Raw genomic sequence first — 14294 nt, forward strand, 5'->3', positions numbered from 1 at the left:
TCCTGTGGTAAATTGATCAACCACTAATGTTTATTTGCTCTACTCACTAATGAAATCTGCATCAGGGTTACAGATGTGAAACTGATATGTGGCAAGACTCATGTTTGAAGGATCTTCATCAGAATATGATGTAATGAAAAGGACTGGACTTTTTCTCTGAAAATGATATAAAAGGTGCTTACCAGCAGGAAAGTCCGCACTTGAGGGATCTTGTTAAGCTCCATCAGTAGTCTGAGTGCTTTCTCATGGTTACTACAGTACTCCCCATACACTGAGAAACGTTCCCTCTGCAGTGGAGAGAGGAGAGTCACACTTCAAAACACTCTTCGTTAAATGTGTTCATTTTTGGTTAGAATGAGACCAATCCCTAACAGATTTATATAAAAATGTTTTAGTTTTGGTCTGGTTTTGCACATTCCCATTTCTAAATCTCATCTTCAGGGATATACTTTGTCCCAGGCTGGCAGGCCATCTGATAAAGGGAGTCCAGTCCACCCATAAAATTTTGTCCTAGGCCATGTGAATTTTAGCGACGGCCCTGTTCAGCTCATATGTGAAACACTAAACAAATAATAAATATTTCGAGCTGTCTTTGTATAGTTTAATACACACCCCCTTTAACCATTTTCTCAAGTACTGAGATGAGAAGTGACATAAGAGGGTAGTGAAACTGCCAGAGATGCAATGAGGCGCTGTCATTCTGCCCTACATTATTCGAAACAACACAGGAAGTGAAATCGAAGTGCATAGGTTTTGCCTGAAAGCCACACCTTCTCTATGGGTCGCAAAAGCTAGATGGAAATAGGAAGCTGCAAGCTAAAAAAAAGAATAGCACTTAAAAAGTGAGCAGTGCACATCTTTGATCCAGGCATGCCGTAATTACAACAAATCTCTACAAGGTTACCGGTTCAAATTTTGGACACCTAGTCACTCTTGATTTTTACTATTTTAAATAACCATATAGTAGAAGTATGAATATTATGTACTGATCAAAGATTTTTATTTTAAACAAATAAAAACTTGCCAGCTCTGCACTACAGCTCTTGAGTACGATGCTACCTGAGGTGCTTTTTTATATAGTATTGGAAGGCACTTGTTAACTAGACTGGGTAAACCCAGTCTGATCTGCCGGCGATTTGATTTCGCCCTGCAGCTCAGGCTGGAAACCTGTACATTTATCTATCCTGCTTCCTTTATAAATTTGCGGGAACCAATCACAAACTGGCTTATCCACCTGGCGCGCTATTGGCGGGTTTAATCCAATCCAATTCCATAACCGTTACGGCTCTGTCCAATTCCTTTTAACCTCTGGACGATGCTCAATGGCTTCTTTTCAGCAAACAAATCGCTCGAGTGGGTGTAAATACCACTAACTTTCATGTTTTTATTGCACAACCTGCAAAAATCGCTCGATTCCATTGCTGCTTCTGCAAAACGCTGATCAACACATTTAGTTACACATTTCCTGCCTGGAGTTTTCGCTTCACTCTGCAAAGTACGTCACCCGGATCGTTGGTCTGATTGGTTGAAGGACTATCCAATTGCGTACAGAGCCATTTGAACTATGCCCGTTGATCACGCCTCTTGTGCAGTAGAAAATACATAGCAGACTCCCCAGACCAAAGTTCAACATTTTAAAATAGAAAAGAATTACAATAAATTTTAATTTATAAAATAAAAATGATGCATTATAAAAATATATATTTATACATATATATGGGCAGGTCTGGTTAAAAAGTCCAGAAAAACTCAGGGCTGAGGTGACAGTTTATTAAAGATGCATGTGGTGAAGGTAGGATGTCATTTATCCAAGCTCCACAAGAACAGTCTGTGTAGGCACTGTAACCTTGACAGGGACGATGTGAATCCTGGCGGCTGTGGGTGCTTGAGGCATCCTGACAGAGTAGGAAAATGATACTGGGATTCCAGAGGCACTGTGTGGTTAAAGAGCTGTTGTGCTTGTTTTTATCTTTACAATGCATCTCCATTTTCATGCTTTCTCTTTTCACCCTCTTCATTTGCGTGTTGTCTATATATGTATGTGTGTATCTGACTACATAGGGTTCGCCATTTGCATTAGTGCATATGCAGTGTGTGTGTGTGTGTGTGTGTGTGTGTGTGTGTGTGTGTGTGTGTGTGTGTGTGTGTGTGTGCCAGTACTCTGGTTGGGCCCTCGGGGCTCCAGACCACAGCACCTGTAATGAGAGAGTTTGGCAGCATCACACCCTCATCCATGAACGAGGCGAACATCTGTTCTGGCATATGTTTTATAACACCGTTCATCCAAAAACACATCCATGCATACATACACAGTCCAATTAAGAGGAAATTCACTCTAGTTTGAGGTTAAAACCTCAGAATGTTTCAGTGAACTTGGTTGAAGGTCACATACACATGCCAAACCCAAAACGCTTCTTGTGAGAACCATGGATAGAGTTAAAGCACTGGATTTAATTTTCATTGCTTTAAAAGATACTGGCAGCCATCACTGAAAATAACTGAATCAATAAATCATTGAATGTCATTATCATTATTATCATATTTTCAGAGAGGGAAAAGTTTTTAACGTATACAGAACAGTTAAGAAGCTAGAAATGTAGACAGCAGTTGAACATTTGTTGCTAATATTGGAATTCAGCGTCTCTAACAGTATTGAACTACTGGTCACGTGTCCGACAAGTTCCACTTTATGCACTTTTTCAGAAAGACCATAGGGAGGGGGAGGCAGTCTCAGGGCTGATAGTATTTTAAGAGCATTCAGATTTAGGATACTAGGAACAATATCACACTGGGATGGAGTGGAAAAAAAGATATTTATGTTTTCTTAACCAAAAAAACTCAAAAATCATAAAATCAACTGCTAAGCAGCACTAGTTCAAAGATGATTTCAAATGCAATCACAGGGACTCACAAACTGAAGGAACACATGTCCGAGAGAATGGTGCGGCTGGGGTTCAGGCTGCAAACTGGCATCCAGAGTGGAAAGAAACTCAGAATGGACATCCAAAATGGACTCGATGTTAGAAAACAAGATCTGTGCGAAAGTAAGAAACAAAATTTACATCCACATTTGCAAAATGGCCAGAAAACTGAAGCTAGTTCTGCTCTAGCATAATTTGTTTCCACACAGTTTGATCTAATGCAATGACATTCATAAATGTTTAAGTGTCTAAATACTTTTTGGAGCCAATTATTATTTTATATAAATAATAATTCTGCATGTTTAGTGTGTGTTAATGGGGTTTTACCTTGACCTGCTCTGGAGTGAGACATTGTTGGTTTTCTGCAGTCTGCTCAATTCTCTGGAGAAAAGCCTGTTGATATACAAAAATAGAGAGACAAAGAGAGAAAAAGGTTAGTGTTTACATGTGGAATCACTGAGGTGTGAAAAGGTGGGGCAGATTTGTATGGTCGCCGCCAGACATAAGTTCATTTTTTTAAGTTGTTACACTTCCTGTTACACCCTTTTCTGCCTGCATATCTATCTGAAGACTCAACATTCAGCTTTAGTGACAAACACACACAACAGTGTGAAGTCAAACTCCATGTACTGTACGCTCTACTGGAAATGGTTTGGTTCACATCAAGAGAGAGAAAAAAACAGAAGTGTCAGAAAAATTATCAGAAACTTTACAAAGAGATCTTATGTGCCGACAATGAAAGAATGGGAGGCCTGCTACCCAAACATGCACACAAGTGCATGAATACAGAAATCAAATCAGCAACACAAAACTCAAAGTAACACTTTATATCAATGTTTACTGCATGTAAATATGGCAAAGCTGCTCAAACTCATTATAAACGTTCAATCATCATTAGTGGAGGACAGCAAATCTCTAAGAGCTCCCTGTAAACCATGAGATAGGCGTCGTCGTCTCATATATTGTATACATATATATAAGTGGTTCTTAACCTTTTTGACTCCGGGGCCCCCCATTGTCCACAACAAACATTCGAAAGCCACATGACAGTTTTGCATGATTTTATTTATTTATATTCATTATAAAAATGCAAATTATTACTTTTACAGGTCTAGAAATCATATATCAAGGTTTTTCAAGACAGTGGGAACCCTAGTTCTTTAAAGAAAAAAAGAAGTAAAAAAACAGTTGAGGTGAATTAAAATAAGAAATGTCTTGATTTTTAGTTGTTTTAGAATGCTTGTTTGAGCATCCCTGGGAAGTTTGTTGAGGTCTCCTGGTTGAGAACCACTGATATATACACATTTAGGCCATCTCTGCGAGTAAACAGTATATTTGATTTGTAAAATAACTGTAGACAGGCACATTTAACAACACTATTGTTTCACTTTGTTGAGAATCAGATAGAAAAACCGAAGCAATGGGTTGAGAGAGAATTATAAATATCTTCATCACGGTTTTAGAAGACTCTCCCCTGGAGAAAGAGAGTCTGCCAATCACTGAATGTTTCTAATTCTAGCTCTGTAAAACACTTCTCATCAGCAGCGGCAAGCAGCAGCGATGAACCGATCTGCTAACAGTGCACTCGACTCATTCCGCCCTAGTGTCTGTTAAATTACCCGTCACTCCAGCTATTGTCTCCGACGGTCTCCCACAGCAACACGACACAGCTAAAGACCTATCCTGAGCGTTTTCACCTTTGCCACATGACTATTGTTGTTTTTTTCATTCTATCTTTCTCTTTGATTCATTTTGTGTGTCAGCATAGGGCTGATTGTTTCGTAAGAAAAATCTCTCATTATTTTGTCCCTCTTGTTCATCCTTCTCTCATGGATTTTAAAGGCGAACAAGACCTTTAATGCCTCTTTTTCCTTTACCACAATGACAGGACCAAACGTCTAATGAGAAGCACTCGCCACCCCACGGCATCCCTCTGATAATGACAGACTGAATCTCGGTCACACTTCTGCATCTCTGGAAGACAGTCACCATGCCAGCTTATGCTACTAAAAGCGTTTGTTTGTAAAGACACATTTAGCTGTAAACATCATGTGAAATCACATGCTCGCACTTGAAACACTTGATTAAGAAACACTTGATTAAACTTAAAGGGATTCATCTCAAAATGAAAATTCTGTAATCATTTCCTCACTCTGCATCTATCCTCTATGGAACATAAAAGAGGATGCTTTGAAAGAATGTTCTTCTTAGAGTTTTTTTGTCCATACATTGTTTTGGACCCCATTAACTTTCATTATATAAACGAAAACAGTCAAACCATTTTTCAAAATCCTAAATATCTGTGTTCTGCAGAGGAAATAAAGTCATACAGGTCTGGAACAATATGAGGGTGAGTAAATGACAGAATTTTCGGTAACATTTTACAATAAGGTTTATGAGTTAACTACCTTAGTTAACATGAACTAAGAATGAACAATACTTCTACAGCATTTATTCATCTTAGTTAATATTAATTTCAACATTTACTAATACATTATTAAAATCAAAGGTTGTATTTGTTAACATTAGTTAATGCACTGAACATGAACAAACAATGACCAGCTGTATTTTTATTAACTAACGTTAACAAAGATTAACTAATACAGTAATAAATCTATTACTCAGTGTTAGTTCATGTTAGTTAATACATTAACTAATGTTAACTAAAGAACATTATTGCAAAGTGTTACCGAATTTTCTTTTTGGGTGAACTATCCATTTAAATGCCGCATGCATTCACGCCATGTTGAAATTACTGTAATAGCGAGATTTCAACTTCTAAAAAGTGTTCACGTCCTCGTAGAGCTTGTAATTACAGCTTGTAAGATGGGAATTTTCTGAGAGCTCTTACTTGAACCACGTGACCGCTGTACCACCTGACTGCTGCAGATTCATTTAGGCATTGATCGTGTCAACGAAGAAACGCATGAACAGCTAGGGGTGTGACGGTTAGTATATAACCGTGAGACCGACGGTTATAGTTGAACACCGTCATTAGATCTCTATAACCGCCAAAACCGTGTTATTAAAATATTTTTTACAAACATTTTTTTATCATAGAGAATGTTTAAACACTAATTAAAAACAATTGTTAACAGTCTGTGTCATTAATGGTCTACGTTGTTTCCAACTGTATTCTTTGCCAAGTACCAACGCAAGTTTTGTTTTGTAAATCATCAGACATGATTTTTACCACTTCATTAAGTTTTTCTTTGTAGAAAGCCTTTATTTAAAGCGAATTTCGTTTTGTATAAATTGTATATTAATTTTAATAAATGTTTCATCAACCAATTGCATGTATTTAATAAATAAAAAGCAAATGACAATATAATAACCGTGACATGGATGCGCCGGTGCGCCACGTTCACTTGCATTGCATTGTGAACTAGAGCGCATCTCTTCGTAAATGAATGAAACTCAGCGTAGGCCTATGCCTCATACATTAGCATTAAATATCATTGCTGCATCCTTTCTAGAACAGACAGGGGCTTTCTTGTGGCTCGCATCAGCAGAGCATTGCATCGTCCATAGACCGCAAAACAATCGGCGGATGGCGGGCGGGTGCGGCTTTGAAATTTGGTCAAAAAACGTTGATGATGAGTTTTGTGATGCGGTTGTGGATTAAATAATCCCCCACTGCGTATCTCTATCGATAACAACATTGAACACTACACAAATATTAATTTAATTTTTTTTAATTTAGGCGATCAAATAGCTAATCAGTGTCTGCTCGTTTATTCAAACTAAATTGTCCTATAACAGACGAACGTCGCACCCCCCCTCCCCCCGACGGTTATGTTACGAACCGTCACATTTGACTCACGTCATAACCGTCATCACCAATTCTGAAACCGGCACACCCCTATGAACAGCTCAGAATAGAACGTCACATGTTGTCATCTCAAGCACAACAAAAAAGAATGTTTGTGAAATCATTGGTGAAGGCGCAGGTTTAGCTAGTTTGTCTAATCTAAATGTACATCAGATCTCCCAGAAGGACCCTGAACACATTTGTTATTGACACTTAGTGTAATAAGGGTGGTGATGATGGTGGCTGTGCCGTTTGTTGCAGTTCCTGAGGCAGTGGGAGGGGAGGGGCCTGAGCCTCAGGCGTGCGCTAATTCAATCTCTCATGTGGCCCATCCACATTCATCCATAAAATGGTCATCCATGTGACTTAGCCTGAGGGGCTCGTGGAGTAAGAGACAGGATGTACATCTCCAAACTGCACCACAACCAGAACGAAGGGTGTGAAGGATTACAGGGGTGTTTGGATGGCACGGATGGAGATAGATATTTCAATTTAAAATAAATAAAGAACAGATTAAAACTGTAACCCTCTTCCTATCTCCATTGGTCAGCTCTGCCCCCAAACTCATGCCATTGGTCGAGCCAATGTTACTGTGTTTAGGCTGGTCAGAATTCTCAACAAACATGCTTTAATAGCTCCACGGAATCACAATGTTTACACTTTTCAGGGTTACTTATAGCCCTCTCTGCACATTAAGCTGGGATATGAGAAATGATAACACCATTAAGAGTTTGATTTTCTCCATCAGGCCTTCCTATGCTTGATTTGGCCCTTCTCTGGCCTTTTCCAGCATCACTCTCATGCTTACGTCAAAAAAAATCAACAAATAAGCAAACACAAGGCTGCGTTGTGAATCCATAGCAACCGTTACTGTTCTCTGGGCAACGGAGAGTGTGAAGTCAGCAGCAGAGGATGACAGGTGCGACCGGGGGCATGTGTGCAAAATGAAAAATGAATTCATTCATCCCGATTCAAAGAGGTAAAAGGCACTGAGCTAATGAAATATTGCACGTCAACCATCACAAGCTATATTTTGTGACTTCAATCTCTTCCAGTGATCAGATGAGCCTGCATTTCATTTCATCTCAATAAAAAAAGAGCCAGAACAAAACTAAATGAGAGGACTGAACTCTACATATTAGTCCGATTACTTTCTCAAAACGGAAACTTCAGTGCATGCAGACTTTAGACATGACAGATGCATTTGACATGTAGAGGAGAGCGAGCAAAAACCGCAATGGGGGCAGTTGAAAAAGACTAAATGTGCACACACACACACAAAAAAAAAATTCACAAATAAGTTTGAGAGATGAAACTCTCAGCAAAAATCTGCCAGTCTGAGAAAAATAGAGTGATTAAAAAAATATATACATATTTATACATAGAACTTGTGCTAATAGTTGCACACTTAAAGTCAAATTAAAATATTTAAAAAAATAAAACGTAAAAATTTTATATATTTTAAAATATTAGGATATATTAATTTCAAGTCAGATGATTTACGTTTATTTACATTATTAAAATTCAATCTTTACATTTAAATATATAAAAAATGTATATATAACTTCGGCAGAGACATGTACCCAGATTCCAGATTTTAAAAAAACTATTAAGTAATTGTAAGCACTCTGATGAGGTTTACATGTTTGAAGACTGTGACTGTGTCTGTTCTGCCCAGCTGGTAAGAGAGACAGGGGAATAGAGTTACACACAGTAGAATAGCCACAGGCTATTAGATGTAGAAGAGCATGAACGTGTCCATATGTCCCCACAAAGGAAACAAGCTGTTCGCTGACTCTTTCCCCCCTCAATGAAATGCTTTGCCAGGAAACAGACATTATAATTTTGCCACCTGCAACACAGGGTGACCTTAACCAAACACTGAGACTAATTCAATGACAGGAGCGAGACCTTGGCCTCTTGCATTTCAGGAAGGAAAAGGCAGAACAAACTTTTTCCGTCACAAAAAGGCTGCTGTTTCCCGCACACAATACATCAACACTGTTCATTGTTTAGATGGTTTTCCTTTAAATTAGTTCGTTATCAAACAATGATTGCCATTATTGAGATAGAAGGGTAAAAAAGTGCTTCGTAAGCTTGCACGGCCTTTCACCCTTGTATTGAGAATGGACTACTGCCAAAAAACATACCAGATGGAAACTGTGAAGACTTGCACGTATAAACACACGCAATGCACTGAACATGCACTCGTTTGTGATGATGACATTCCCATAAGCCCCTTTGGAATGGATGTGCCTGGACAGAATATCAATGTAAAGTAAATGTACTTGTGACATTGTTATAGGGCCTGTAGTCATGGCAATTTCTTTCACAGCGGTGCCTCCCTAGGAATCATGTGTACATTAAAGGAATTTTCCTACACGAGTTAAGCGACATCGGCAGCAAATAATTTCCTCAAAACAGTTACGTTATGTACATTCCTGTCAGCACGTTTTTGGTTTGTTTTTACAAATTGAGGAACCAAAAATATTGTCAGTGGTGACTTGACTGAAAGACATTAACCCTGAATATTTATTCAAAGCAGGTTCATAAAAATTTACATTGTTTTAAGTGCAGCATTTGCCCCCGGAATTGATTTTCAAGGACATTTTTTTATATATTTCTGAACATATATTTACCTCAAATCTCAATTTAAGTAGCCTAAATCTAAGTATGAACAACAATAACGTGTCATCAGCAGAAAAAAACCTGAACCTTTCAGATGCAACTGAAGCAGCTGTGGGTGCAGATATAACAATGGCACATGGGCAGATCTATACCAGAGTATGAGACCTAAGAGAAGGACATGAGTGAAATCCATTCACTTTTGCCCAGCATGAAGAGGCATTTCTGTCACACTTGCTCGCTCTTGGAGCGGTCTGACACTGAACGGCGATGGGCCACTCCAATGACCTCCTTTACGGCCTCTCTCACAGACGAGAGTCTTTCATTATCATGCGAACAGAAACACCACTTAGTCCCTCTCTGATAAACAAACACCACTGCAACTCAATTAGCTGACATTAGCAATGCCAATGTGTTGCCTTCTGCAAGTATGGACAAATGAGAATGTATTAGATTGGCTGTTTGAAATAGCACACTAACATAATCTGAACGCAGAGCATGCATGTTTTCAATATGTAAAATAAAAAAGTGCAGTATGCACAGAACTTTATTTTTAGTGTGCTACTGTTGATGAACCAGAAGTAATATCAACTGTGATCTCTTGGCCCATTATTTAATCAGTATACAAAATTTTAAGATGATTTCAAGATGATATGTGCCAAAAAATGAAAGTTGCATTAAACATGAAACTTGAAGTCATGTGACACAGAATGGTATTTCGTAATATTGTAAATTTCAACTCTTTAAAATGTTTAGTGTAATTATGGCTGTTTAATTATATAGTATTTCAGAAAAAAGAGGTATATAGTGTATACTAAAACATACATAGTTATTATGTAATTCCGAACATATCCGACCTTGCAATCTGTGCGCTCCATTTGAAGATGATTCAGCAACAATTATCTGGTTTTCACTTTCCAGTGTTTGGTAAATGTGTGTAATAAGGAAATGAGAATCTTCCTTTAAAACATCATAGTTATTTAATGTCATTTAAAGAATAAAACGCCACCCAAAATCAGAGCAATGGATGAACTGAGGTGAAACTTTGTGAGGAAGGGGGAAATAATTTTGAGTTCTCTTTACGAAAAACAAAAAGAGGAAGGATATGACTCTAGATAGGAAACGGTGCGGTGTGAAGAAGCTTTGTGTGGTCCGTGCCTGTCAGCGAAGAGAATTAGCCCATATGCATGCCAGTGCGCTGCTAAAACAGAGTGGAAAAATCTGGGTTCTGATAAACGTTGAAGTATATCCTAGACTCGCAAATCCATTCGACACATTGACTGAGGTAAAGTTCCGGCTCAAAGACTTCAAACCCTTAGGGAATAGTGTGTTTGAAGCCATTCTTGATGTGAGGGAAGTGAAGCTCCTAAGAGAGACACAAAATATAATTTTACAGAGTAAAACACTGTGAATTCACACTATTATTCGCGCAATTATGCTAAAAGAGATGGAAATCTGACTGATGTACTTTCCCATCTCACATCACTGGAGATCTAAGCCACCAGCCGCGATGAATTGTGGAAAGACAGAAGGTCAGACATGGGCAACAAGCCTTTTGTTTGATGTGAAGCAGTCAGGCAAAGATGGTCAGACAGTAAGGTGGACCAAACCAGACTGGCCATATGCTGTCATGGACTTCAACCTCTCCCAACAGGACTGAGGGTCAAGAGCCTGCTGCCACCACTTCTGCCACTAGCAGACGTCGAGACTAGCACTGTTCTGGTTGACCTAGCAGCGCCAGGCCACAGACGGTGGATAAAAGTATGGTGGACAATCAATGTGTACTGGGATATGGAGCACAATATCATCAAAAGTCACATCATTATTTCACTGTAAAAATTAACCTTTGGTTAATTGTGAACAAATGTATTTTACAGCAAAACATTGGGGAGTCCAGACACTCACCTACAACTAGAATATTCTCTTATGCGTCATTGAGATCCTGTTTTGACCGCATGCAACTTAAAAGCACGTAAAGTGTGTCACACATGGCCAATACAGTGGCACTCTATTGAAATAAGGGACAAGTCTGGCTATTGCAACATGGTTTTTTTAAACCTCTGGTTGTGAAACTAGGGTAAACTTAGCAATTTCTTTAAACAAGACTGCCCCACTAAATCATCAACTAAAACAAGTCGACCAAAGGTATAGCACTTAAGATTGTTAGTAAGGCTGGGCAATATAGCCAAAAAAAAGGTCATGCATGATAAAAAAATTCATATCAGTCGATAATTATCACGATAAATGTCAAATCCTTATTTCTTTTAAGTTTAAAAGCAGATTTTTGCTCCTGTATGAAAGTTGTTTTCATCGGTTAGTTTTATCAGCAGATTACTCTTTATCATCATAAATACTTGCCAAACAGGTAAACATTTCACAGATTAATATTACATGTTTGGCACATTTGACAGTAGCAGTAGCTTGAGTTGGGACGCAGATGTAAATTTGTGTTCATTACCAAAACAGTAACATCTGTAAAAAAATGTTTTTTAAAACTCATTTTTAAAAGGGTCAAATTTAGTCTTCCATTGCATTTGGATCATGTTAACCACAGGTAAAACCACGCATTGCACCTCACTAACTATATTGTTTCTACGGTATTTGTTATGAAAAACAGTATCCATTTAGTATAATACAAAATGCACAAAATCTGCTATAGTTTAACAAAAAAGCAGAGCTGATAAATGGTCCACGTTATGCGGTTCAAAAAAGCAGCTGTTTCGTTCTGCTTTTGGCTATTTTTGCATTTTAATCTTTCTCATACGCAACAGAAATGGCATCGCTTATCAGTTAGGTAAATTGGCACTAGTGCAATAGTCTGCAACATGCATGGGCAGCATTATTTGCATAGTGCAAAAACATTATATCAAACACTTATCAAACTTTTGTAATAATTTCATAGAGGAAAATTCTATTGCGGTAATTATCATTTTATTGCACAGCCCCAATTGCTAGCTCTGTCCTTTTGGGGACAATTCGTTGAGAATAGTGAGCTCAAAATAATAAAATAAAATAACAGCTATAGCTGTAATCCCATTTTAAGCAAGAGCTTGTCAGTGGTCTGGGAGAGCCTAAATTGCTTAACACCATAAGGGAAGCTTCAGATAAGGAAAAAGCAGAAATGCAAAAAGCATTAAGGCACACTTCTAAGCCTTCGCTGTAGCATGTGATTCCTACTAATCGAATGTAAAACAGAAGTGAGATATTAAAAAAACAGTGATGTGCTGTTTTTACAAGCGGTACCAGAACAACATGTACAAAACCAACTTGCTCTTGAAAATAATGCTAAACCTAAAGCCTTCAGGTCATATCATGGTCCAACAAATGACAATCTGGCAAGATAATACTTTTCTAAAGGCCTAAGATCCTTTCAATGAAATTAAAAGGTGGTGAAATTAAGAAGGATCATGCATCATATTGTTAATATGTAAATATGGCCACTTTTTTTGACTTTGAGATGACTGTCAAAACATACATGGCCAATTTACTGGAATTAAGCAGCACAGGTTTGCTGCTTTTTTGATCGGATGGTTTACACTAAAAAGCTAGAACCAAAATTAACAGTATGTCTTACACTACTACCAAGGGGGTAAAGTGATAGACAAGCATGTTTAAGTTTTCTCTCCTTCACTACTGTATATTGACACATCAAACAAGAATGTTTCACATTTACACACATTCACAACCACAAATCCTCTCCAGTAAATCTAAATATAGCATGCCAAGAATATTTGCAACACTGCTTCCAATGAAAACTCATCGCTGTAAGAATAGTTTTAATGTGTAAATTCAGATCTAAATTTAAAGTGTAGTATCTTTAGGCTACCAGAAAACTGAATGCTTCAGCGTTCAGAGACTGAAAGTAGACAGCAGACATTTCTGCAGACGCTTTCCTAACATTCAATTTGCCTGATAGTTGCTTTCATTCAGCAGTAATTCTACAGCAACAACAATGAAGAGGAGTTTTAAATGCACAACAATGAAGTGAACTCGGGTATTCTTAAAAAAACAAAAAAAAAAACTTTAAATCAACTAACCCAACCTTATGCCTACTCCATAATTTGTCCATGAGTATTCTTATGTATTTTACGTAAAGTGCAATACATATGCACTAAAACTGGATTGTGAAAAGTGGGCGTAACAGGACTGTATGCGTCACAACCCTAGGTATATTTACATGCGCTAATTTTCTTCAGTCTGAATGAATCCAATAAAATTCTGAAAGGTCTGTTTATATGAACCCTAAACTTTGCAATCCGGACTTTGTCCGGATACCACGAGTACAATTGTTGTTTTTGGCTTGATGACATAACTAAAAGGAAAGCTGAAAAATATGTCAGAAGAGCTTTTTTTTTTTTGCAAATATTTTGTCAATATTCAGTCTCCTCAACTGACCAGTAAATAAGACGTAAATAAACATGCACATTTGTAAGAAGTATGTTAATAGATAATTTATTATAAACTTCACATTGGCACAAGGTATTTTGAATGCTCATTTTTTCCTATTGATCAGATTATTTAATGCCTACACAACCACTTTCAGTCTATTCAATTCAGACTGAGGTCAATTGGATTGAGTGAGGAGTTTACATAGGCATCAATATGATTACTCACAGATTATTTAGGTGCATGTAAAATGTAGCTACTTTGAGGACTGAAGGTATCTGACTCGTCAATTGTGACAAAGCATAGTTAGCGACAGAATGTTGTTAAACTATATGATGTCATCTCTGCCTTTGTCCAGGATATCCTCAGACATTAAATCTCCAGGCCTTCCTCCAGTTAAATGTCTCAGCACATGGTAGGAATAACAGCATCCTGCCCAAAGTTGATTTTCCCGCTTTAAACAAACAGTGCTGTTTACTTGCTGGTACTTTTGCATTCAGCGAACAGTAAAGGGTCACAGAAGAACCCCCTGAGGTTCTCCAAACCACATA

At 37.9% G+C, this 14294-nt stretch overlaps 1 protein-coding gene across 1 annotated transcript in view; it reads right to left on the reverse strand.

Annotated features, from left to right (window-relative positions):
• Positions 1–14294, reverse strand: part of prex1 (phosphatidylinositol-3,4,5-trisphosphate-dependent Rac exchange factor 1) — a 75204-nt gene that overhangs the window by 50592 nt on the left and 10318 nt on the right. Inside the window, exons 2-4 of the mRNA XM_079897476.1 lie at positions 3249–3314; positions 2912–3034; positions 183–287 (exon numbers count right to left, since the gene is read on the reverse strand). Coding sequence (XP_079753602.1) covers positions 183–287; positions 2912–3034; positions 3249–3314 — 294 coding nt within the window. The remainder of the gene's footprint in view (positions 1–182; positions 288–2911; positions 3035–3248; positions 3315–14294) is intronic.

The sequence above is a fragment of the Squalius cephalus genome (genome assembly GCF_949319135.1).
Source record: "Squalius cephalus genome assembly, chromosome: 16".
NCBI lineage: Eukaryota > Metazoa > Chordata > Actinopteri > Cypriniformes > Leuciscidae > Squalius > Squalius cephalus.